This window comes from Danio aesculapii, chromosome 22, assembly GCF_903798145.1.
Source record: "Danio aesculapii chromosome 22, fDanAes4.1, whole genome shotgun sequence".
Taxonomy (NCBI): Eukaryota; Metazoa; Chordata; class Actinopteri; order Cypriniformes; family Danionidae; genus Danio; species Danio aesculapii.
The window spans coordinates 17,658,520-17,685,765 of record NC_079456.1 but is presented as its reverse complement, the minus strand read 5'-3'; the positions used below and the strand labels follow the sequence as shown (position 1 = coordinate 17,685,765).

Genomic DNA, 27,246 nt, shown 5'->3' with positions numbered 1-27,246 from the left:
CTGTGTACTCACAGTTTAAATTATTTTAACCTGACATGACATCTTAAAAACATGGCGCTCATGTTTGCAGTGCAAAAGATGCAAGACTTGTTTAAGCAAATGTGTGTTTATAAACAATAGAAAAGTTTCGCACTGGAATGTGCGAATAGCCACTTTTATGCAGTCTGTGTCAATGAATTATTAGGGATGCATGAAATATTGGCACCTTACATGATTCTAGGAACTCAGTTATTGGAACTAGCCACTAGGCTGGTCCCCAAGAAATCAATTTCCCACCTCAAACCATTTTACACAAAAATGCAGACTAAAGGCTGATTTATCCTTCTTTGTAAAGCACATGTGTATGGTCCGGCGCAGCCTTCGTGTGGACCCATACCCCTGACACCAACGCTGATGCACACCTCTCAAAAAATGTAAGAGAAAGTGTAAGTGAAAACTCATTGGAGCGAGTGTTTACAAGTGTCGAGTCCCTTGAAGGAGCTCCAATTGAAACTTTTGTTTTGTGTTTACCTTATGATTAAAGTTGTTGCACGTCCCCCGGTTCCTGTCTCTGAATGAGCGAGTTTGGGTTAGCGACTTATACATTAAGGTAGCATTCAGAAAAAACAAAACAACCACCTAGAAACTAGAGGAACATAAAAACCTCACTGCCCGCTAGTGCTTTGGAAGTGTTATTGCAGAGCAACACAAATAGTGCACAAAAGTATAAAAGCATGACTACGCGCAAGACATGTGCCGTGGGTCACGGCGATCACTCAATGCAGAAGTTTAAACCAGCCTTAAGGCTTAACATTACACTACTGTACCAGTGTATTGTACGGCCCTATCAATACATTTATGTCACTGGTAGTTACTGTTGTGGTTGGGTAGGCTATCCTCTGAGGTAGGAACAAATTTTTTTCACCTAAATGACATTTACATTTAGTCATATAGCAGACCCTTTTGTCCAAAGTGACTTACTATTGAGGAGGCATTCTGCGATTTAAAAAGAAGAGGCAATGTACTCAAGAAGTGCTAGTTATACAGAGTAAGTGTATAAGTTATTTGTAAGTATGTGTGAGGCACACTCAGAACTGATAGTATTTTGTGTTGGTGTGTATTTTGATGAGGTGGGGGAAAGAAGAGGTGTCTTAGTTTTATTTACCAGGGTTTAGGTACTCATGGAAAAGATGTGTTTTTATATGTGGTTTGAAGGATACCAGTGAATCCGCAGTTCGTGTGGGAATAGGAAGATTATTCCACCAGCGTGGAACATTGAATGAAAAGGTTTTGGAAAGTGACTTATAGCCACTCTGCATCCCTAACACTAAACTCATCATTAACATTCCTAAAACTAAACTCATCCACAGTTTCTGTGGTGCAAGCAAATCAAAAACAATTCTAATTTCCATTAACACTGCATTCCTCCTTTGCAAAATTTATGGTCCGAGGTGGGAAATTGAGTTCTTGGGGACCGGCCTAGTGGCTAGATACTTTAAGAATTAATGATAAAAATCTTCATAAGAAGGCCTATTTTTGTGCATTTTCAATTAAGCAAAATCGCAGCACACCTGCCTCAGACGCAAGATGTGTGAAACAGTGAGTGAAATCTAATTCTCATTAAGTATCCCTAACTAGCCTTCTGTGCCGGTTATAACCTGTGTGCAGGTAGAAGATCAGTCCATTGAGCACATCCAGCTGGGAGAACTTGTTCACAGTGACGCCGTTTCGCTGAATGACCCCACGTCCAGGTGTTCTGGCAAGCATGTATGTTAGCCGAGTGTCATCGCTATCAACATCTGTAGCAGAGAGGTACTCGACGGTAATCTGGACCTGACCTCCCTCTTTGCAGGACAGCTCTGCTTTCAAATCAGACCCCAACTGGGGCGGTTCATCATTTACAGGCAGAATCTGATAAATAAATGCAAATAGTATGTATTTTAAAGAGGTTTTGATATATATATATATATATATATATATATATATATATATATATATATATATATATATATATATATATATATATATATATATATATATATAATGCTAAGTGTTAAAAATCAATGCTTTTTGTTTTACCTGAATTAAAAGTGCTCCATGTGCCGAGTTGATTCCGTCTGTGATTGTAAGTCCAATGCTATCCTTTAAGGTCTCAGAGTCGTCATGAATGTATCTATTGTCATGAAACAGGGTGGTCATTTTCAATAGTACAGTCCGGCACGGAGTTCAAATCTTTTTTCAATCCCATTCCTACCTGACCCTCAATGCTTTGAGATCCCGCAGAGTGAAGCTGTCTCCTTCAAGCATGGCCGTTCCCTGCATTTCCAGCCGTCCATGTTGGGGTTTGGTCTTCATGTGTATCCTGAGCTGATCTTCAGAGCTGTCCACATCCTGAACCAACAGGTGCTCCTCCATCAGGAAACTACCACCACCTTCCTCAACCCTCAGCAAGTTAGTGAACATCTATAAATTAATTTAAAAAACAAAATACGGTTATTGTTGGTTCACTTAGCATTCACAATGCTATTTTTAGGATCATAGTATTTTAGTCTCTAAATCAATGTACATTTAATTGAGAAGCAAAATGGCTTGTTGAAAAAGTAAACAAATCAATATAAAGTGAGTTTATGCTTAGAAAAAACTAAAATCTTAACACTCTTAACTAAATCGTTATCATTGGAACTACCAGATTTCTCTAATGACTAGAATGAATCCCAGCAGGCACACAATGTGACGTTAATTTATTAACTTTTTAGTTGTTTAGATCATGAAGTCAGGTGACCAAAATTCAATGTTCTAGCCAGCGTCTAAGGACAACGTTTTGACGTCCAATAATGACATTAAATGGCGTTGATATTTGGTTGATTTTAGGTTGTGTTGGAAAGTGACCAAAATCCAACGACGAGTTAACATCTCAAACCAACGTCATATTGACGTCAAATACTGACATTTATTCGTCAGGTATGGCAACCAATATCCAACGTCTGATAGACGTCATAGTGGTAGCGTCCACTCAACGTCAAGCTGTAACATTATTATACATTGATATTTGGTTGATTTTAGGTTGTGTTGGAAAGTGACCAAAATCCAACGACGAGTCAACATCTTAAACCAACTTCATATTGACGTCAAATACTGACATTTATTCGTCAGGTATGGCAACCAATATCCAACGTCTGATAGACGTCATAGTGGTAGCGTCCACTCAACGTCAAGTTATAACATCATTAGACGTTGATATTTTGCTGTTTTTAAGTTGGACGTTGGACATTGACGTCGACAAACATTGGGTTGTAAAGTCACCCCGATTTTCATCTCCAAACAAAATGCAACATCCCCACAACGTTGGGGTACAACGTCAATCTGACGTCATTTTGACGTCCTGTGCCTGCAGGGATAGATCTTTGTCACGTTATGTTTACATTTTAGAATTAGGCTTTGAAGGTCATATTTTATGAAATTGTTACCCAAAAGATATTATATTTATCAATCTTAATCAGATTTGATTATTTATTTACAATAATATATTCTATACTTTTGTATGAGTTACTAGACTGCCCATGAAGATGCATAACTCACTTTGTCTTTCTTTGGTTGAAAGACATGTTTAAAGAAAGCTATTTTTTACTGTCAGAAAGTTTTGTTAGTCATAGGCACACATATTGAAAAAATGGGAAAAAGTAGTGGATGCTGAAATGCATGCCATTCAGTGTAGAAATACTCAAAGCCTTTTTGTATTTTGTCATTTTAATAAAATAACAATGTTAGAATAAAATAAATATACATTTAGCAAATGTCAGGGTACTGTGTATGGGTTTTATTTTAACAAGTTTATTTTAACACGGTGGCGCAGTGGGTAGCACGATCGCCTCACAGCAAGAAGGTCGCTGGTTCGAGCCTCAGCTGGGTCAGTTGACATTTCTGTGTGGAGTTTGCATGTTCTCCCCGTGTTCACGTGGGTTTCCTCAGGGTGCTCCGGTTTCCCCCACAAGTTCAAAGACATGCGCTATAGGTGAATTGGGTAAGCTAAATTGTCCGTAGTGTATGTGTGTCAATGTAAGAGTGTATGGGTGTTTCCCAGTGTTGGGTTGTGGCTGGAAGGGCATCTGCTGCATAAAACATATGCTGGATACGTTGGCGGTTCATTCTGCTGTGGCGACCCCTGATTAATAAAGGGACTAAGCCGAAAAGAAAATGAATGAATGAATGTTTTTGAGATTTAAAATCTTAATTATAAACAAAGTAGATAATTAAGTTTGTATTAGAGAATTAATTTGACTTATAATAAAAAAAACATGTTTGTTTATATAATTTGAGCTCAACTAACTTACCTTCATTTTAAGGACATTCATAACATCCAGCCATGACTTTATTATGTTCGGCGTAACATATTTTCTATCAAGTAAAACCCTTTGTTATTTTTGCTATTGTTATATCGCTTTGAGTTTTTAGAAGAAAAAAACATTACAAATAAAATGTGTTGTTATTTTTAATATTTGAAAACCAATGCTCTAATAAAGGAGCTTTTTCCATATCTACCCATTTCTAATTTATCACAACACATTGCATTTAAAAATTGTGTGCCTTAATAACAATCAAAATCACAAACGCTAATGAACAGATGAGTGCACTCACTTCTGGGGCCTGATTGTCAACAGGAGTGACAGTGATGTTGAATATGAGTCCTGTAAGAGCGCCACCCTGCTGGTCGCTCACAGAAAACACAAACTGCACAAACAGAGGCTCTGGGCCGATATCCTCTATTGGAGGCATGTATGCCACTTTGTGGTGGTTCACTGCATGCTGTGGACAACAACAAAGAGAACTTACAGAAGAGGCAGCAAAAGGATATTGTACATTATTAAAGTGCAACAATAAGAGGAACTGATTCAGACCTGGGTGAAGGACTTCAGCACTGGAACCATAGCGTCTTTTTTCATGCCATTTGTGCTGTCAGTATAAAACAGCCTGCCTGCATCTGATAACCTGAAGTAATACAAGGAGCTCTTAAATGTAATAATATTAAATGATAGAACAAATTGCCATTAAAGGTCCTGTGAAGTGCTTTGAATACACAAGAGCTGTCACTTGTATAGTTCTGAATGGGGAAAAGTGTAACAGTCAATATGGCATGAATATGAATGAAGACCCGCCTTCTAGTAGAAGAGTCAATCATCGATCGCTACAGACTGAGGATTCTGTGGGAAGGGGCTCGGACCAGACGTGAGTTTCTGCAGATTTTGTGTGATTCGAACGTTTTTAAATGAAACTAAAGACACAGTTGTGGTTTAATTTTATTGGTGATTCGAAAAATAATTTTTTATTATTATTTTTTAGTTTTCACCTTTATTTTGACAGGACAGTAGAAAGAATTGACAGGAAAATGTGGGGAGCAGGAAGAGCGGAAGGATCGGCATAGGACCTCGAGGCGAAAATCGGGAACACCGGAGTGCATGTGTCAGTGCACTTTCCACTACGCCATAGGCACCGACGGTGATTCGAAATTTAATCGTAAGCTGGGGATGTAATTTTGGAGAATTTGATGTTTTACCCATTTAAACAGAATGCAGAGAGGCGTTTCAAAGATGGTCACTGATTGAAATGACTTGCCTTAAAGGGACTTTGCTTGAAATGTGCATTTTTATTTAATGTTTGACGTAATATCAACCAAAACTTGAAGAGAGGGTGAGACAGTTTAGCTCCTCCCCTTTAAAAAAAGCCAATAGGGTTTGTGAATCAAATGTGAAGCGTCTTGAAGTGGGCGGGGCTTGTCAGAGAGCATACACTAGCATTCACAAGTCACTAGAAAGCATTTGATTGGTCATGATTTGATGAAAAACTGAATTATGAAGTGACATGGATAAAACTGTTGGTCCATTTAGGCGGAAGTGACAAACTACGTGCTTTACATGTTTATATCGATTTCATATCTTCTAAACGCAAATTTTGGTGTGCACTAGCTTATAGATTAAAAACTAACAATACATATACTTACATCTAAAAAAATCTTTATTTTAATTTCATGAGACCTTTAACCTCACTTTACTAGTGCGATTAAATATTGTGGTATGCATACCTGGTGTTTCCTGGACTAAAGCAGGGGTGGGTGATCACATACATAAGGTCAGTATCCGAGTGCTCTGTATCTCTAAAGTGCAGAAGGCTCTGGGTGATGTAAACAACCTCGGTTTCCTTCACCGTGATGGAGCGGACCGTTCCGGAAACTTCCACAGGCAACTGGTCCTTGACTGGAAACACGTGGATCACCACAGTCTATACACAGCAAACATTTCTGTTACAAATGTTCACACTGAAATGGAATTTGCTGTGACAACAGATATGGGTCATTTACATGTCTGTCTGACAGGTTTGGAGGCTGATGGACATCTGAGAGGATGAAGTCAAATGAGTCCTCAAACACTTCCTCTCCCAAGTGCTTGTAGTAGATTAGCCCTTGGAAAAGGTCCCTCTGCAGGAAACTCTTGACTGGGAGACCTGGTTAACAAGAAGTATAATGTCAATCAACTCGAATACATTCATTCATTCATTCATTCACTTTTCTTCGGCTTAGTCCATGATTAGCAGGGGTTGCCACAGTGGAATGAACCGCCAACTATTCCAGCATATGTTTTACGCAGCTGATGCCCTTCCAGCCACAACCCAGTACAGGGAAACCGCCATACACACCCACTCATCCACTAAGGCCAATTTAGTTCAGGTCACCTACAGCGCATGTGTTCGGACTGTTGGGGAAACCGGAGCGGGGAGAACATGCAAACTCCACACATAAATGCCAACTGACCCAGCAGGGACTTGAACTAGCGACCTTCTTGCTGTGAGGCAACAGTGTTAAACAGATACATTCAAAATATAATCCATATCTAGTGACTAACGTATTTCAAATTATCAATCGCACGTCTGGTTTGGAAAACTTCCAGCCATTTCAAATGGATAAAGTTGTGCTACAAATAATCAATATCAAGTGTTGGGCAAGTTACTTCAATAGAGTCATTCATTACAAATTATAATGACTTTAATTACTATGTCTGAATACCAACTCTGTTACTGAATAAGTAAATTATTTCCTTTACTTGAAACTATTTAAAATCTAAATGCACAGACAATAGAAATTAAACTTTTTAGGGTTTACATTTTAGCCAAGAAGGACCTTTTAGTTTTTATTAAAGATGAAAAACTTCAGGAATAATAATAAATAAGAATAATACATATTATACAGGGTGATAAAAAAAATACCACAACTTTGAAAATGTGTATTTAATCAAAGAAACATGATGGAACCTTGGGTAATTAATCAATGTGAAGAGTACTTAAAGTTTTATTTCAGTAGAAAACAAGTTCATAGATGTTCCCCCCTCCACACACTCGAGTGACATCAGCCCGATACTCAAACTCATTCCACACTCTCTGTGCATCTCGAGTGTAACAGTTTGGATAGCTGAAGTTATTCCTTCTTTTAGTTCCTCAGTGTGAAACTCCAGAGCTTCTTTAAATCGATGACAGAAAGAGCTAAGCTCTCCTTTTCTTCTTTGCAGAGTTCTCGATTTTCAAAGTTGTATTCTTTTTGAATCACCCTGTATATATCATATACATGTACAATACAGCATATTTCATACATATCATATAGTGTTATTTAATTTCCTCAAGCCATAAGCATTTTTAAGCTTGTTGAACCATCTTGATGGATGTAACCTTCTTTAGTTTTAATTATTCTGCAAAACATATTGGTATTTTGTTACTCTGTTGAATTTATTTACAAATTTGAATTTATTTACAGCATTTAAGGCAAGTACATTACAAGTAACTGTAATTAAATTACATAAAAATGAAAAGCAATCTCTTTACATTTTTGTGGAAAAGTAATCTGATTACAGTGACTAGTTACTTTGCAACTAAAAACACCCAACACTGTCCATATCCAAAGTGAAAACTGATGAAGAAGTGTGTTTGACTTTGTTGTTGATTTTTTATCTATCAATAACATTATGTTTGGTATTTTAACATGCCATTAGTATCACACACATATATATATGTATCTTTTGAGTTCCTTTGTTTTGTTCACCAGATAATTTTCTCCTTTTATTTCCTGTAGTACAGTAGTATTCAAGTTATATTGCTGCGGAAAGACTTGTGTTGAGATTTTGTGGTTATACGCTTATTTCACGCAGCCACCATTTTAAAAAACGAAAGCCAGGCCGTGGTGGGAAGAAACCCGGAAATAGAGGATCAGCACCATAAACACTGCAACAATATGATGTTGACGTGATTTCAAAGTGCAGATGTGGTGTAATCATCACTTTAATATCATTCAGTTAAGTTTAATTTAAACAATTAAAAGCATATTAGGCATCAAACAAAACCACAATCTCTTTTACAGTAATAAGCTTAAGTGTCCTTCTAGACTTCAGTTCTGGCACCAGGTAAACACCGTGGCCGGTTCCCTACTTCAGCCTATGTAATCTGGTGAGCGATAAAACAATGCAGTTACAGTAGCACATCCTCGAGTTTCCCGCTAACATTTAAGCGCGTTCTTAAACACAGCTGATTTGCCATAGTATTCACCAGTGCTCAACAGAACTGACTGTGATTGACTGTGAAGGTTCACAACTCTTCACTGAGTGCAAACACAAATACGCGGACACTGGAGCGTTTTAAAGCCGTGAACATCAGTTGAGTTATCAGTGGATCGCTCGTCTGTGTTTGCACTCGGTAAACATCAGTGAAGTGCAGTGAACTGATGACCTTCACAGCCAATCACAGTCTTTTCTTTTGAGCACTGGTGAATACTATGGCAAATCAGAGGTGTTTAAGAACACGCTCAACAGCACTTAAATGTTAGCGAGGAAAATTGAGTTTGATAAATGGCATCTAAAACGTGTGTATGGGATAGAAAACGTTAGCTAACTAGTGTTATTTCCCTTAACTTGAGGTCTGATATCCCTTTTTATTTTCACTATCCATTCAGAACGGACCTTCGGGTCACTCGGAAAGCAGAGAAATGATAAATTTGCATCACTTTTTCTTCGCTGATAAGATATACAGCCAGATACACAACATTCCTGTGTGACTCCAGGCGATACTTCTGGGTTTCTTCCCACTGCAGCCTTGATTTCACTTTTAAAATGGCGGCCACGTGAAATCAGTCTATTTATGCTCTGCTGTAAGCAACAAACAACCTTTTAATATTAAATGTAAGGAGAACGACGCCACCTAATTGTACCCAGTTTGTAACAGAATTCCATAATTCACCCAAAGCATCATAGGGTGTAGTATAAACATGTATAATTAAACTGACCTGGTTCATGTGGGGAAGACTTCTTAATCAACTGTCCAGCTCTGGGAAAGGTAATCAGCTGATACTGAATGTAGTCGTCGCTGGAATCAAGATCTGAGGCCATCAGCATGTACTCCTCCACCCTAACCGTGCCACCTTCTTGCACCTCAAAGGCCACGTTGTTGATTAAAAAAGGTGGCGTGTCGTCTTTGGGAAGGATGTAGATGGGGAATTTGTGTCTGATGCTGTGGCGGCCATCTGTGATTCGGAAGACGATGTAATCCCTGGTGGTGTCACTGTCCGAGTGATGATAGACCACGACGCCCTCTCGGAGATCCTTGACCTTAAACATGAAGCCTTTTCCACCTTGGATGAATAAGTAAGGACTGGTTTTAGAATAGAATACAGGTCTGTTTGAATGTTTGATGAATTTCAAGAGACCCAAAAATGAAAATTCTGCATTCATTTACTCACTCTTGACTTTTGTTCTGTTCAAGATATTTTGAAGAATGTCAGAAACTTGTAACAATTGACATCCACAGTATGAAAAACAAACTATGGAAGTCAATAGTTTTAGGTTTCCATTCATTCATTCATTTCCCTTCAGCTTAGTCCCTTTATTCATCAGAGGTTGCCACAGCGGAATGAACCGCCAACTTATTCAGCATATGTTTTACACAGCGGATGCCCTTCCAGCTACAACCCAGTACTGGGAAACATCCATACACACTCATTCACACACATATACTACGGCCAATTTGGTTTATTCAATTCACCTAGAGCGCATGTCTTTAGGCTGTGGAGGAAACCGGAGCACCCTGAGGAAACCCACACGAACATGAGGAGAACTTGCAAATCCACACAGAAATGCCAACTGACCCAGCTGGGACTCGAACCAGCGACCTTCTTGCTGTGAGGTGACAGTGCTAACCACTGAGCCACCCTATGTTTTAGGTTTCCAACATTCTTTAAAATATCTTCTTTTGTGTTAAACAGAACAAGTCAAGGAACAAGAACTAGTTTGGAACATGACAATGGTGAGTAAACGATAACAAGTTTAATTTTTGTGTGAACTGTCCCTTTAACTGAGAGAGAGTGTAAACTGAATAATACTGTCTTCTGTTTTATTTGTCCATAGAATTTCAATGGGGTCCATTGTTGATTTGTTGGACCAATCAACATTTGGAATCAGGGTATATTTACGCAACAATAATGTACTAAAATAGTTTGTTGTCAGTATTAGATCAGTATTATGCAGTTCCACCATTGTTATTTTTGTTTTTCAAATCCTCGTTCATACCTTGAAATGCACACGTTTGATGCCAAAATTTCACAAAAAAAACATTTATTTTTGTATTGTAAATTATCTTTTCAAAAAACATTCACGATCAAAGTTTCAGTTTTTAGGCCCCCAAAACTGTAGTGTAAACTTAATTACCGAAATAAAAAATAAATCAATTTCAGTTTAAACCACACTGAAAACCCAACAGTCAACTTTATCAAATGAAATGAGTGTAGTTAACTCAAAATTGACTGAAAGTTAAATATACTCATTTGAAAACAGTTTTGAACTCAGTGTTGAAGGTAATGAGTTAATGAAATACCTTGTTACTTCAACTTAAATGGAGTAAGTTGTAGCGATCGGTTTCCTCAAACTGTTTGAGTTACCTTAACTTTTTGGGTTTTACAGTGCAGTGTTGTGTAAATATCCCTAAAGCAGTTAAAAGGATGGTTCATCCAAAACTGAAAAATCTGTCATTTACTCTCACTTCACCTGGTCTAAACCTGTTGTTCTAAATGCATTTCTTTATTCTGCTGAACACAAAAGAAGATATTTTGAAGAATGTTGGAAATAACAATTGAGTTCCACAGCATTTGTTATGGAAGTCTATATTTCAATAGACTTCAAAATATCTTCCTTCATGTTAAACAGAATAAAGAAATGCATAAAGATTTGAAGATTTGAGTAAATGGGGATAAAATATAAATTTTGGGTGAACTATCTCTTTAAACAACTTTTGTTTAAGTAAAGTTAAGTATTTAACTATTATTTAAGTATTTAAGTATTTAACATAATCAGATAATACTTTCAAAGCCATTTGCAATATCACTCACAGGCTCAATGTAATTGTGAAAACTAAGTTTTGTTTGCGCCTGAAGGCAGAAACGTTGGCTCCGGCTTTTCCCCATTGCGAAAAAATAAAAAGAAAGATGGCGTCTTTCCCAGGCGATGGCTGCTGCCCACCGTGAAGCCGAGCTTCTCCTGCTTGCCAGGGAGACAGAAGGGCAAGGTCACCAGACAGATTGAATGATGACTGGTTGCACAGCAAACCTAATTAGCAACTTTATCAGGGGGAATCGGCCACAAGTCCAATGGAGAAACAAGGAAGTAATTGGGCCCAAAGGTGGCTGTGGGCAGCAGGCCCAAAAAAACAGCCTCCATATAGATACCCAACGCAAGAGGACACTGGTCGGCAGCTTTCCATTTGGCCGAAGGCTGACTGAGGACTTTCCCAAGGGTCGGAGTCCCTGAGTTTAAGGTCAACGTGAGCAATTCCCAATCCTCGTCCAGGTTCCCAAGAGAGGCCGGCCTATTTTGGACCAGAACTCACTTTTCTGCTCAATCGCCGTGTAGTAAAATGACGTGCTTTTGGAAGCTAAAGTTGTAGGACGACTCTTCTCAGCCAGAGGGATCACAAAGTGACACGTCAACACGTAAACACCAATTAAATGAAGGGTTTGGCTTGAAGCGGGAGCTGCTGTTTGAGTAGGCTGGAGGCTTCTGCTGATCAGGTGGTCTTCTGTCAGGGACTGACACAATGGGCCTGGAAATCCTCCAAACCAGGAAACACAAAAACAACTCACCGCAGCTTTCACGGGAGAACGCATGAAGCAAAACGTCACATTCAATCTTTAAAATTGGTCTGCTCCTAATTATAAAACCAAGGATTTTGAAGAAAAGTTCACCCAAAAATTAAGATTGTACAGCAATATACCAGCTGACAAGTTCGTCTTTGATTCTTTGGCCATATAATTTAACCATTATCTCTATTGAAACTCTGGAGAATTCCCTTGAATTCAAATTTTCAATCAAAATTGCCACAAGTTTGCTAAGATGATCCAATGGAAGGGAAATTACATTTAGGATTTTTATACTTTTTGGCCTGGAAATCCTCCAATACAAGAAACGCACAAATTAAAAACACAACAGCTTCCACAGGAGAACGCATGGAGCAAAACATCACATTCAATCCCTAAAATTGTTCTACTCCTAATTATAAAACCAAGGATTTCACCCAAAAATGAAGATTCTACAGTAGCATCATTTACTGGCTGACAAGTTCATCTATGATTTTTTTGGCTTTATATTTTGAACATCATCTCTTTCGAAACTCTGGAAAAATTCCTTGAATACAATGTTTCCCTCAAGATTATCACAAGTTCGCAAAGACGTTCCAGTGGAAGAAAAATTACATTATGATGAATTTGGCCACAAACTAAAAAAATCAAAGATGAACTGGTCAGCCAGTAAATTATGGTACTGTAGAACCTTAATTTTTAGGTGAGCTTTCCTTCTAAATCCTTGGTTTAACAATAACATTCAATCACCTAACAATGGTCTGTTCCTAATTATAAAACCAAGGATTTAGAAGAAAGGTTAACCCAAAAATTAAGATTCTACAGTACCATTATTTACTAGCTGACCAGTTCATCTTTGATTTTTTTGGCCATATAATTTAACCATCATCTCTACTGAAACTCTGTAGAATTCCCTTGAATTAAAAATTTCAGTCAAGATTGCCACAAGTTTTCTAAGATGATCCAATGGATGGGAAATTACATTTAGGGTTTTTATACTTTTTGGCAAGAAACACACAAAATAAAAACACAGCAGCTTTCACAGGACAGCGCATGGAGCAAAACGTCACATTCAGTCACTAAAATTGCTCTGCTCATAATTATAAAATCAAGGATTTAGACAAAATGTTTAAATCCTTGATATAAAAATAAAGTTTCTACAGTACCATTATTTACTGGCTGACCAGTTTGTCTTAGTGCTCTTTGATTATTTGGCCATATAATTTGAATATTATCTCTTTTGAAACCCAAACCACAAGTTTGCGAAGATGATCCATTGGAAAAGAAATTACATTTTGGATTTTTATACTTTTTTTGGCCTGGAAATACTCCAAATTATTAGATTCAATCCCTAATAATGGTCTGCTCTTAGTGATAAAACCTATAATTTAGAAGAAATGTTCACCCAAAAAGTAAGCTAGGACAGTACAGTTTTTAACATAAAATCTAAACATTGTTTTGAACAAATTTTTGGGGGACAAATTCTGTAACATTCCCTTGAATGCAAATTTTCAGTCAAGATTGCCACAAATTAGCTTAGATGGTCCAATGGAAGAAAAACTACTGTACATTGTGATGAATTTGGGACAAATGAACCACCTGAAACTCAACATGGACAGGAAATAAACTACAGTAAAAGCCAAATAAAAACTGGCTTTTATTTGTTTATCCCAGCACTGTTCACTATTGGTCAACCAACTCTAAATGTTGTTTTGACCCTCATTAACTTTAATGTTTCTTTTGATTGAAAATCTGGAACATTCCTTTGAATAAAACCGTTCAGCCAGACACATGATTGTCACCAGTTTTCAAAGCTTGCTAAGACGGTCCAATGGGAGAGAAATGACCTTGTGTTGAACATCTGTCATAAGTCTTCACAATCTGCTTCATTCAGGCTCCATGCAAACAAAAGTCCGCTGGAGTGGAAAGACGGCCATCTTTGGTGGACGGCCCCTGGCAAAGTGTCGCATTTTACACCTGATTAGCAAAGCCATGCAGGACATATGTTTCTTCAACGATGCTCACAAGATGGATGGGGAAGAAATGAAAGAGCGGGTTTGCACTTAAAAGGTCATGGGATGGAATTGGCTTACCTCTTACACTTAAGTGTCCATTTAGTGGACCGTCCATTGCGATCAAGGTGACGGCGTCAATATTGTCCTTATCTACAATCTGCAGATGCTCCCATGTGATTGGTCTGGATTGGCCCTCCAACAGATCCAAGCCTGTAAAGATAAAGGTGTTTAGCTTCAGTCTGATTTAGAAGTGGATTCACTTTTGCTGGTGTGCTGCTAATGTACCCATATTCCAGGAGACTCGAGGTGCGTTTGTTTCTGCAGTGCGGATGGAGATGTGCATCAGGATAGGAGGACTCGGGGCAAATGAGCCATCAATGGCCTGAAATTCGACCTGGATGAAAAATAAAGGATCACTAGAGTACATTTGACTGGATTTCACATCACATTTATCAACATTCTTTTCTAGCTGGAAGTAAACACTGTAAAAAGTGTAACTAGAACTAAAGAGAGCTTTTAATAGCCTATACAATGTGTTTTTGTTGATATAAATTGATGTATGGTTCATAAATTTATGTTACAACCAGTTTATTTAGGTGTTAAAATTTTAGACAGGTAAGATACAGTCAATAATGTATCAGCAACAACATATCAAACGTATTGACAAGACAGTATCAGCAAGACAGTATCAACAAGACAGTAAATATTACATATATTATAGAGATTTTCTAATACTCTTTATATAATGTTCAAAATATCTTACTCTAGATAGATGTAAAAATCTTTCAGTAATTTTAATATTTATAATTATCTTCTTTATTAACGGTATGAACTGATTTTAAATAGGGTCTATTTCTTATATCATCTCATTTTGTTGTGTTTTGTCATTTTTATTCATAATAACAATTTTTTCTATTCAGCTTTAATTCATATATTTTAATACTGTTTTTGGAGAACATCACACCATGTTGCATGCTGTCCATTTTGAATTATTTTATATTATTTGCATGTTTTTTCAATGTAAAAATGATATATATATATATATTTATATAACAGTTCTTGAAACTGATAAGCTGATAGCCGTGCGATATTCTGCCAGTAACTCGTACCACCTCTTCACCCTTCACCCTTGTGTATTACACCTTCCACATACAGCAACAAGCAGAGGACACTACAGTTTGACAAATATTGCTTCTGTTGGGCTACATAATGTACTTTTCAGACTTTTTTAGTCGAGAATGTAGTTGTTTAGATTGCAACTATGCAGTTTATTTTTAAGGATAGTGCCTATTTTAAAATATTTATAATTTCTGAGAGAGAACGTCGGCTGCCATGAGCCTGTCATACTGAGCAAAGATGGTTGACGTTGTCCATCCAGAAGATGGCGACAGAGACTGCATAATAAGCCTTTAGAGGTGGAAAAATACAGCGTAAATTTAAATTACAGCTGATCAAATCATTATAAAAAAGGTAAGTGATATTCTATGTCGAGGTCTCTCTTTTGTATGTTGTAGTGCTGTATTTTACCATATAATTGTAGTGTATTGAGTGTGAGATGGGACTCGCATATCAGGAATGTGTGTTGTGTTGGCAGAAAGAAAGAAGAAATGCCCACATGTGTTTAGCGTTTTTCCTTATCGCAGCAAGCTATATATATTATTAGCCCCCCTGTTTATTTTTTCCCACAATTTCTGTTTAACAGAGAAAAGATTTTTTCAACACATTTCTAAACATAATAGTTTTAATAACTCATCTCTAATAACTGATTTATTTTATCTTTGCCATGATGACAGTGCATAATATTTTACTAGATATTTTTGAAGACACTTCTATACAGCTTAAAGTAACATTTAAAGGCTTAACTAGGTTAATTAGGTTAACTAGGCAGAATAGGGTAACTAGAAAAGTTATTGTATAACGATGGTTTGTTCTGTAGACTATCGAAAAAAAATAGCTTAAAGGGTCTAATAATATTGACCTTAAAATGGTTAATAAAAAATAAAAAATTGATTTTATTCTAGCTGAAATAAAACAAAAAAGACTTTCTCCAGAAGAAAAAATATTATCAGACATACTGTAAAAATTTCCCTGCTCTGTTAAACATCATTTGGGAAATATTTAAAAAAAGACAAAAAAATGGGGGGCTGATAATTATGACTTCAACTGTATATCCCACTAAGCTAGGCTAACAGACATGATTTTTGGTCTCACATATTTTTAATGTACATCAACAGAGTACTGTTCGTCACCAACCTCATAGTTCCTCCTGGCTGTATGACTGCTGTTTGGGGGCTGATATGCGATTTTCATCTCATTCAGGTCTTGCCACGTGAAGGAGGAGGCCGTTTTGGTGTGATCATCTAAATGAGTTATATATCCCTCAGCTGGAGGTTTGGTGACGCTGAAGATGAGCTGGTCCTGAGGCGTTTCGTCATCTTTGGCGTCCAGCGCAGCAGTGCTCAGCGGTGTCAGGATGAACTGATCTACCTCCAGGATGAAGGTGGACATGAAAGCAGCGTGAGGCGGCTGGTTCTGCATCGCCCCCTGGATCAATACTGGTATCCAAACACTCTCGGTCTAGGAAAGAAGGTGATCGTTCAGATGCTTGTGTTGTGTTTTCATATGAACCTGATTTTGAGTAGGCATGGGATGATAACCGGTTTAAAGGTTTACCGTGGTTTGGAAAAGTCAAGGTTTTAAAACTGCTAAATGTTCTGTTATACTGTTCCTACGATATACAGCGGGGAAAGTAAGTATTGAACACATCACTATTTTTCTCAGAAAACATATTTCTAAGGGTGCTGTTGACTTGAAATTTTTCCCAGATGTTGGTAACAACCAAAGAAATCCATATACTGAAATAAACAAAACTAATTAGTTTACAAATGAAGTTATGTGTAATAAAATTAAATGACGCAGGGAAAAAGTATTGAACAAATGAAGAAAGGGAGCTGTAAAAAGGCAGTGAAAGCCCAGACAGCAGCTGAAATCTCTCAGTAGTTAATCAGTAACCCTCTGCCCTTCATCATTGAAAATGAATATTAGCTGATTCAGTCCAACATCTACATTATGGATGATGAAGATGAAACCAGAGTGGGAATTTCAGCAAGACAATGATCTAAATGCTTTCAGAGAAAGACAATAAAGCTGTAGAATGTCTCAGCCAGTCAGCTGACTTGAATCTAAAAGAAAATACAAATTAAAGATCAGACTTGATAGATGGGACCCACAGAACCATCAAGATTTTTACACTCTGTTAAATTCTGTGAAAAACTCACATCTGAGCAATTCATGTGACTACATTCTCCACATGAGAGGCATCTTTACGCTGCCATCACCAAAAAAGCCTTTTATATAAAGTATTAAATACGTTTCAATAGGTCAGCACTTTCTCCTTGTGTTGTAAAACAACTTTCAAGTTGTAAAAAAATCTGTGTATTTGAAACCAATATAGATAGCCAAAGTATGTGATTTATTTTAATTAATCAGCCTGACACGTTTACGGTTCCACATTATTTGAAATGTTTTTTAAAATAAAGTATATTGTGTTCAAAGGGGAAAAAGGGGGGGAAATGACATATTTTAGAGAAGTCATGACTATACTGTGAAACCATGATATTTTTATCCAAGGTTATCATACCATCTGAATCTTATATTGGCCCATGACTAATTCTGAGGCTGTTGTACCTCTAGCAGGGCTCTGGAGTTCTGGTCTCGAAACTCCAGTCGGACTGGAATGTAGTCAATCTCAGGTGAAGGAGGACTGAGGTGCTGGTACTTCAGACCTGATGAGAGGAATTCACCGCAGTCTGTCTTCAGGAACTCCACTTGCCTCGTCTTGAGGTCACAGGCTTTATTTCCAGGGCAGGCGATTGCAGTGTGACGTCCTAAACAAGTGTAAATGCGGGTGAGAAGTGCTTAAACTTTTACAGACTGTTTAAGTTATTTTATAATTAAAAGGAAAAAAACATTGGATATATACAGTTGAAGTCAAAATTATTAGCCCTTCTGTGAATATTTTTTTCTAATAACTGATTTATTTTATCTTTGCCATGATGACAGTAAATAATATTTGACTAGATATTTTTTCAAGACACTTCTATACAGCTTAAAGTGACATTTAAAGGCTTAGCTAGGTTAATTAGGTTAACTAGGCAGGTTAGGGTAATTAGGAAAGTTATTGTATAACGATGGTTTGTTCTGTAGACTATCGGAAAAAATATATAGCTTAAAGGGGCTAATAATATTGACCTTAAAATGGTTTATAAAAAATTAAAAACTGCTTTTATTCTAGCCGAAATGAAACATATAAGACTTTCTCCAGAAGAAAAATTATTATCAGACATACAGTGAAAATTTCCTTGCTCTGTAAAACATCATTTGGGAAATATTTAAAAAAGACAAAAAAAAATCCAAAGGGGGGCTAATCATTCTGACTTCAACTGTGTGTGTGTATATATGCATACATACATACATACATACATACATTCATACATATATATATATATATATATATATATATATATATATATATATATATATATATATATATATATATATATATATATATATATATATATATATATATATATATATATATATATATATATATATATACATACATAATTACTAACCACAGAGTTATGAGATCAGAAAAATATCAATCTGTAAACATGTTTTGTACTTTAAATGAGCAAAATAAACATGTGTTATGGATGTGACGAAAAAAGTCTGTGAGTTTCAGTATACAACATACTTTGTAGAAACTCTGTGAACTAAACTGCACAACCCCCAAAAAATTGTGCTACTCAAGAAGATAAGAATTGGCTCACTATAGAACAAACATGATTGATTTTATTTTATTTTATATTTTGACACCTCTCCGTTATAGATGTGACTGATGTGAAATTGCCACTTGTGTGACTTCGGTAAATCAAATTAAATTTTTAAAAACATTGACAGAGACATTATTGAGTATGTCTAAAGTACTGTAAAATACTTGCTTACACAAAAAACTTAGAAACTGCTTCGGTATTTTGTTGAAAACTAAATTGTTTTCATGGCCAGGTCCACATTTGCATGGAATTGCTCATATATATTATTATTTTTTTACTTCCACTTTTATATATATATACAGTTAATGACAAAATTATTAGCCCTCCTGGGAAAATATTAATTCTTTTCCAAATTCTCTCAAAATGATGAGAAAAAAGTAAAGAAAAAAATCTCTCAGATAAACAGAGCTTGGGGCATATTTGTAAAAGAATTAATATTTAATTCTAATAATTCAGTCTATTTTTTTTTTTATCAGACACTTTAAGAAACGTTGACAAAAAAACACTGACAAAAAAAGAAAAAAAAAAACATTGATATTGACAATCCTAAGGGTCTTGTTTCTTTACAGCTCATTGGCTGAAGTGTAAAACTTTGTCAGTTGTACCCCAAGACCTGATCTGACAGAAAAACAGCTTCCTGATGCACTCTGTAATACCTTTTCTTGGTCCAGTCTCGGTGTCAACCATTGTTCCAGGTTCCTCCACCACCAGCTGACCCAGCATTGGCACGCTGATCTCAGAGCTGAGAAGACGAACTGTACAGATCACATCAGGCTGGGTTTTAAAGGTAAGGATGCTGGCATTGATGGCATTGGAAAGGCCATAGAACTCAGGGACCACCAGAGGGACATTTCCAAGCTCCACGAGGCTCCTCTGAGGCTCAAACACACGTATCTTCAGCAGCACAGACTCAACAAAAGTCTCAGCGTCTGTAAAACTGCATTGAAAAGAAGAATCTATGTTATGGAAATCACATTAGGCCTTGGAAATGGCTTTAGCAGCTAATTGAAGAAACAGAAATAAATTGTTGTTTTTGGACAAAGAAATCGACCACATCGTGTTAGCAAATCTGAGGCCTAAATTTGAGGTGTAAAATGCTGGCACTGGATGGCAGCTTAAACTAAATGCTGATGACGAAAGAGTAAACTAAAGACTAACTAATATATATTATTAATAATAATAATAATAAAATAAATTCAATGATAATACTAGGGCTGGATGATTTGGCCTAAAATCAAAATCTCGATTAATTGAACATTTTAACTCGATTAAAATTAATTTACGATTACTTTATTAATTCATTCTTTTATTTGTGTCCTCACAGTTCACTGACACGTATTGTACAGTAAATAAGCTCACATATTACAAGTGAGAGATTTCTGAATGAAGGGTGCATTACTTTATTTAAAATAATTGAAGGAAATACACACTACCTACTACTGTATCTATGATTATTTATTGAACATCAATGCTGAACAACTGAAATTAAAACACACATTGCCTAAAACCAACAGTCACTCTTTTCTTATCAAAAGTGAAAATGAATAACTTTTGGAAACACAATAAATTATTTTCAATGTGTGGAATGAAAACAAGCAGTATCTTTTCTAAATGTAGTACAAAGTAAGGCTCAAGAATGAGTAGATCATCCTACTTGACCAAAGATCAGATGTGGCTGCAAAGTGGCCGCAGAAGTAAGCCTCAGCCTTTAACAGAGCTGGGTCATGTGACCACACTCAGTAGGGAAAGTAATTGAAAAAATTAGTCCTGGAAAAATTGAATGTCAATGGTTCTGAATGACAATTTTGATTACTTTTCGATTAATCGCTCAGCCGTAACTACTACAAATTACAATTTACAATTTGCTACTGCAGTGTGGGGTTCAAGGCAAGTACCATATCTACAATACTAAACAATTACCACCAAACTAAATCTTATCAATGATTTTTGAAGGATAAAAACTGTTGCAATGTTTTTCTGTGTTTTAGCTGAATTGGCCTTTTCTGATAAATTTTTAAAAAATGCAGGAGTTTGTTGAATTCTAAAATTACACACAGTGAACTGGTGATTACAACAAACAATTCTTTACAACCTTATTTGCTGAAATAATAAAAGAAAAAGTCCATGATGGTGTTATCAAGACGTTTAGAAAAAGCAGGAGCCAGCCAGAGGAGAGAATAACATCAAATTTAGTCTCAGCTCCATAGATGCTGCATTGCAAACACCTCACATAAGCGGTAGTTTGTTTTTTGTAATTTGACACAAAGATGTAATAATACATTCATAAATGCATATAAATGCTCATTCGATTTTTTAAAAATCAAAATATTAAAAACTTTCAAGGATTTAAGATTATGATGACCGTTAAATGCATCATAACAGTCTTGTGAAAAGGGTCCATTGTACTGTATGTGCTGTTGAAGTCAGAATTATAAGCCCTCCTGAATTATTATCCCTTGTATACTTTCCCCAATTTCTGTTTAACAAAAAGAGCTAATAATATTGACCTTAAAATGTTTTTTTTTTTTATTTAAAACTGCTTCTATTCTAGTCGAAATAAAACATATAATATGTTTTATTTACAAATAATACTTTCTAAGGAAGAAACAATAAAGGAAATACTGTGAAAAATTCCTTGCTCTGTTCATCATTTAGGAAATATTTGAAAAAGAAAACATAAATTTACAGGAAGGCGAATAATTTTGACTTCAACTGTATGTAGACAAGGACCCCACAGTGCTGTACCTGTACACTCTCAACATGACGGTGTCTTCTTCAAGAAGTGGACTGCCATTGTGGACATACTTCACCTCATCTGGATAGAACTGGCAGTCGAAAACCTGAAAAACAGTTTCAGTCATTTTTTAAATTTCACGAAAAGTGGGGACGTACTAATCCTCAATTGTTTTTTCTTACCTGTGGAGAGAGTTTTCCCACTCTTTGTGTGATGGGTTCATTGAGCACCACTTCTACTTTGCAGGCCTCGGATTTGTGATCCGTGTGGAACTGAAGTTCGTTGGCTGTGATGAACACAGATCTGCCTCTGGCTACTTGAAGACCTGCGTTTAACTGAACTAGACTCAAAGCCTGGACATGTGACCACAGGTGACTCGAGGTGAGCACTGTTAAAGCGAGGATGAAAACCCCCATCTTTTTTGCCTTGATCGTCTTCTTCAGATGAGTAGTCTTGATTTCATTTCCAACTGTATTCTGAACAAGGAAAAAAGATCAATTATTAGACTTAATGTTAAAGAGCAAAGTGGTCCTTTTATTGCTTTTTGACCAGTTTTGTGAGAGACATATGCATTCTCATTCTGCTGAGCTTTTGATTCCCAATAAAAATGCTGGATTCCACACAATTCCTTCATGTAGTCCCAAACCAAATCGATTAAGTTAACTTAATCAATTTTACAAATTTAAGAATTGAATATAAAGCAGGATTTTCTCCAGGTGCTCCAGCTTTCCCCACAGTTCATGGACATGTGGTATATGTGAACTGTAGGAACAAAATTTAAATGTGTGTGTGAAAATGTGTGTTGCGTAAACCATTGGCTGGAATAGTTGGCACTTCATTCCGCTGTGGTGACCCCTGATAAATGAGGAACTAAGCAGGAAAATGAATGAATGAGCAAAATAATGAAGTTTTAAAAATAATTATTGCGTCTCAATTTAATAAGTAGCAAAAGTCATTTTTTGAGTGTTGGACCAAAATCTGGACACGCCCATGGGTGCAAGATGAGTCATCAGATTTTTTGTTTGTTTTTTGTTTCAAAGTAGTGTGGTCTGCGTCTGGATGTATATTACTTTTCAGTTATTTTGAACATTTTATTTCCTCTAATCAAAGAATAAATAATAACTTTGCTGTGAGTAACACCAACATAAGCTTTAAAGCTAATTATTAACTTTTTCCTTGCCATTGACAATTTTTTGGGGGTTTCCTTGTTATATGGCAGGGAGGGCCATTATGCATTATGAAAGAGTACAGAATCTGTGCATTTAAAAGGAAGTAAAAAAATATCATCAGGCATGCAAAAGAAGATAAATGCATATATCATAAAATCAAACTTTCCCAAAATAAACAGCCTGATCTCATGAGGAAACGTAACTATTTTATGTTTTGTCAGTTTACTGGCTAATTGGTACAAATTTGTACGAGTTCAGTCATACGAAAACGTACAATTTTAAAGAGGAGGTGTGGCACCCAACTCCACCCCTAGACCCAACCATTCATTTGGGGATAAGCAAACACTAAATTGTACGAATGAGATTGTATGAATTCACATGAATCAGCCACTGAATCAAAAAGTAACGAATTGCCGTGAGATAGCGTTGAAATAAGCCAACCAAAAAGTATTTAGAGGCCTACACGTATGGTATCTAAAACAACATGGAAAACGATAAGTGCACGGCTTCCTACAACAATTTTCAATGTACTTTTTTGTTTACGCTCCCATGACATCTGTCACTGCCAAGCAACCATCATCTGCACTTTCTGACGAACTACCACTTACAAACCCTTGCTCTAGCTAATTTTTACTTATGTGAAGGATCATAATTGTATAATCTGTACAAATAGTGAAGCTGATTGGTGAGTTCTTGTCACATTATGTGTGGTGCATTTGCAACATTCTGAAAAGTTGAGATGTTCCAGCGCAAGACTCAATATGTGAACGGCTCCTTAAGCTCTGGTCAGATCACACGATTTTTATTGTCGGTCACGAAAGTCACGAATGTCAGATTATGCGTTTTTTTTTTTCTTGATAAAATCTTGTATTGTCCTGGGTAACAAATGTGCCAAAGCAGTCACAAGTGTTGCTATAACAATATTTCTTATCTCAATTTCATTTTATTACCTTATTTCAATCTCAATAAACACTCATGCTTGCTTACACCTAGGCTACATTACTTAAGGACATTCCTTGTGACATGGATAGAATCAAACTTATGATTCCTTTTTAATATTAAGATTTTTCTTTTTAATCTACATGTATGTTTTCCTGCCATGGGTTTGCTAAACACTTCGCCTGAACTTGGAAGCAAATAAAAGCAAATAAAAGCAGTAGCAAGGAAAAATGCTTATGACATAATCTTTAAAATAATGACATATTAAAAAATTAGCAAATATATAACTGAGATTTGTGATATATTTACAGTGAAGCATTCATTAAATCCTTATTTTCCTCAGAGCGAAATAAATCATCCACGCGTATAGTTGAGTAGTGGAGGGGCACGAACAAAAATATAATTTGTAGCTATATTTTTCTTGAAAAAAATATATTTTTGAAACCAATTTCGTTTGGAATAATTTGTATCCTAATTTTAATGTATCTTTTGTTGGTCAGTTATTTATAAACAAGAATAACGAATATCATTTGAGGTGATGTGCTTCAAAACAAGTCCGCTATATGCACCAAAACATGAATTGCCAGGAGATTGTGTTGGTTTGTTAAATAAAATAATAATCTAACATAAATAAAACTTAAGTGAAATATTACGTTTCAGAGAAGCCTATATTAAACTGTTTTCACTATTAATGATGAATTTAAATAAGCAGGAAATGCTTTTGCAATGTATTCGCAGCTCTGAACATGTTCCCAGATTACCTCGGAAGAACGAACTCTGTTGGAAGGATGAGAGAACTCAGAAACTCGTTGTGAGAATGGAGATTTCTGCATATTTGTGTCAGTCTATCGGATAAAACTACTTAAAACCCCTTAATATTTTAGAAAGGGCAGTTAAGTTTGCATTACCAATGATTTATCTTATTCACCCATGAATAAATATGCAATCTATTTTTTGATAAATATATAAATAAAAACTGAACATGCTAGACATTCTGCGATGGTGTCGTGAGGCGTTTAGTGTGTTAGAGCAAGTATAACACCTTTTTAGTAGAAAGAAAGTATGTAAGATATAGAAATAAAAAACAAAATTTGTAAAATTTATTTTAAATACATTACATTTTATTTTTCGAGTTGGTCACACTTTATTTTGATGGTCCGTTTGTTGAATAAGTTACATTGTATCTACATGCCAACTAATTTTCATTAGATTATAAGTAGACTGTTAGGTTGGCGTTGGGGTTAGGGTTAGTGTAAGTTGACATGTACTTGCAAAGTTTCTTATAGTCAGTTAAATATCTGTTGAAGGAGCAGTATCAGCAGATAATAAGCAGACAGTCTACTAATACTCAAAATAAATCAAAATAAAGTTTTACCCCAAGCTTTTTTTATCAGTTGTGTGTATTTTTTTGCTTTTGTATCAGTTTGTTTTGTATTTGTTTTATTCTTTTTACTTTTGCTCCAATCTTGTTTATGTTCAGCAATGTACTTACTAAGTATCAAACAACTTAAATGCTTCTATCGATTAGACAAATAGTTGTCAAAACTCTTAAAGATCTTAAAAAGTTCAAAGTTTGAGTTCAGATTTGGACCCTTGATTCCACTGCGAGGGTTAACAATCTACAATCTTACCTCATAGTGCAAACATGCTCTCTCTCATGCTCTTGTAAATGTTTTGACATTCAAGCAACAATTATTCATCCAAACACTTATGCTAACCTGTTGAGATGAATAGAGAAATCCGTAAAGGCTATCAGAGAAATTTTGCTTCAAAAACCTCCAAGAAATCAGCCCTGCGTGTAAATTCCTTCCTATTTCGCAGTGTTTGAACCACAAAAACCATTCTCAACATACCTACAACTGAATCCACAGTAGTTTCTCCAGTGAATGTGGTCTAACAGAGCAGTTCAGTTGTCCTCAAGCAGCACAGTTTTACCCCTCAGCCTCCCCGTGCTGAAAAACACAACAAAAGAGCTGTTAACCAAACACAAACAGACCCTGAAACACATGATAAAGAACAAAAGCCAGCAGAATCATTTGTTTTTTTGCGTCCTACCTTCAAACTCAGCACTAGAACACAGGAAAAGTGACTCAAACAAAGCTCCCGGAACAAAAAAAAAAGCTCCGTTCACAATCCCAGATGTTCTTTATTCCCTGAAGAAGATGGAAGGAGTGGAATTAGCAGTGCGTTTTCAATTTTTCAAATGTCTGAGAGGAAACGCTTTGATGTTTTATGGCCCCTCGGCTTTCGTGGAGAAGGAAATGGAAGTTGTGTTTTGGTTGGTGCGGGAAACAGAAGTAAGTTTAGGACAAAGGTGTTTTGACAAACTGTGGCTGAGGCTGCTTGCGAACACCTTCCTCTTGCCCTAAAGACTGACCTGCGGGACAAAGACATGCCTCTGTCCTGCTGTGAGACTCAGACTGATCAATGTGGGCCGGTCACTGCACTGAAACCCCCGCTGATTCCACATGGGGCTGAGAAATTCACTCAATCTGTTTTTTTAGGGTTTTATGAAGTCACTACTATGGGAGGTTGCAATTAGGTGTCAAAACACGTATGTAAACTGATGGAAAAAAAAGAGTAAATAAATAATATGGGATATTTATTGTATTGACAAATAAATAAGAATAAAATTACTGTAAAATAAATGATAAATATGAAAAAAATAGGAAAAAGAGGAGCTGTACATAATGTAGGACATTTATTACATTTAAAAAATTAATCTGAAAATAAATACTAAAAATAAATATTTATATATTAAATTAAATTAAATAAATATAAAAGAGTGGTCAGAAATAAAATAAATACAATTTATTGTAGTTAATAAATACATCTGGGAATAAAAATCAAGACATGTAATATATCTAATAATAAATAGGAGAAAAAAATTATTTATAGCAACTTAATGTATTAAATAGGACAAAAATTTACAATAAGTAAACACAGGAATAACTCTGATAATAAATACTAAAAATAAACATTTGTATTATAAAATCAATAATTCATTTTTTTACAGGAATTAATAAAAATTCATTAAAAAATCCTTTTTTAAATTTGCATAGAAATTTATATGATGAAATTGATCAAGTGACAGTAGACATTTACTGTATTACACTAATGTCCCTTTTAACTTTTAATTTATTGAATTTCTATCAATTAATTGTTCATTTATAGAGTTTATTCTAAATAATTAATAAAAATCTAATGTCTGTCAGACTCACAGAACATCTTATTAATATTTTCTAGAATTTTTCCTTTATGGTTTTATTTGCAGGTTTATTAAATCTTGCTCAAAATCCATGTAACATCTAATCTAGAACATCTAAACTTATTTATAAATTTAATTAAAATTAATTGACATTCTGACAGAAAATCCATTCAACTAAAGTACCAAGTGTATATATATATATATACAACAATTCTG

At 35.8% G+C, this 27,246-nt stretch overlaps 1 protein-coding gene across 1 annotated transcript in view; it reads right to left on the bottom strand.

The window, feature by feature from the left end:
* frem1b (Fras1 related extracellular matrix 1b) overlaps positions 1-26,231 on the bottom strand; it is a 51,731-nt gene extending 25,500 nt beyond the window's left edge. Inside the window, exons 1-17 of the mRNA XM_056447342.1 lie at positions 25,878-26,231; positions 25,676-25,774; positions 21,897-22,190; positions 21,726-21,820; positions 19,637-19,917; positions 17,833-18,032; positions 16,399-16,722; positions 14,431-14,539; positions 14,224-14,355; positions 9,293-9,637; positions 6,332-6,474; positions 6,056-6,252; positions 4,875-4,965; positions 4,615-4,782; positions 2,234-2,442; positions 2,059-2,152; positions 1,638-1,890 (exon numbers count right to left, since the gene is read on the bottom strand). Coding sequence (XP_056303317.1) covers positions 1,638-1,890; positions 2,059-2,152; positions 2,234-2,442; positions 4,615-4,782; positions 4,875-4,965; positions 6,056-6,252; positions 6,332-6,474; positions 9,293-9,637; positions 14,224-14,355; positions 14,431-14,539; positions 16,399-16,722; positions 17,833-18,032; positions 19,637-19,917; positions 21,726-21,820; positions 21,897-22,130 — 2,875 coding nt within the window. The 5' untranslated portion in view covers positions 22,131-22,190; positions 25,676-25,774; positions 25,878-26,231. The remainder of the gene's footprint in view (positions 1-1,637; positions 1,891-2,058; positions 2,153-2,233; positions 2,443-4,614; positions 4,783-4,874; positions 4,966-6,055; positions 6,253-6,331; positions 6,475-9,292; positions 9,638-14,223; positions 14,356-14,430; positions 14,540-16,398; positions 16,723-17,832; positions 18,033-19,636; positions 19,918-21,725; positions 21,821-21,896; positions 22,191-25,675; positions 25,775-25,877) is intronic.
* Between the last annotated feature and the right edge of the window lie 1,015 nt (positions 26,232-27,246).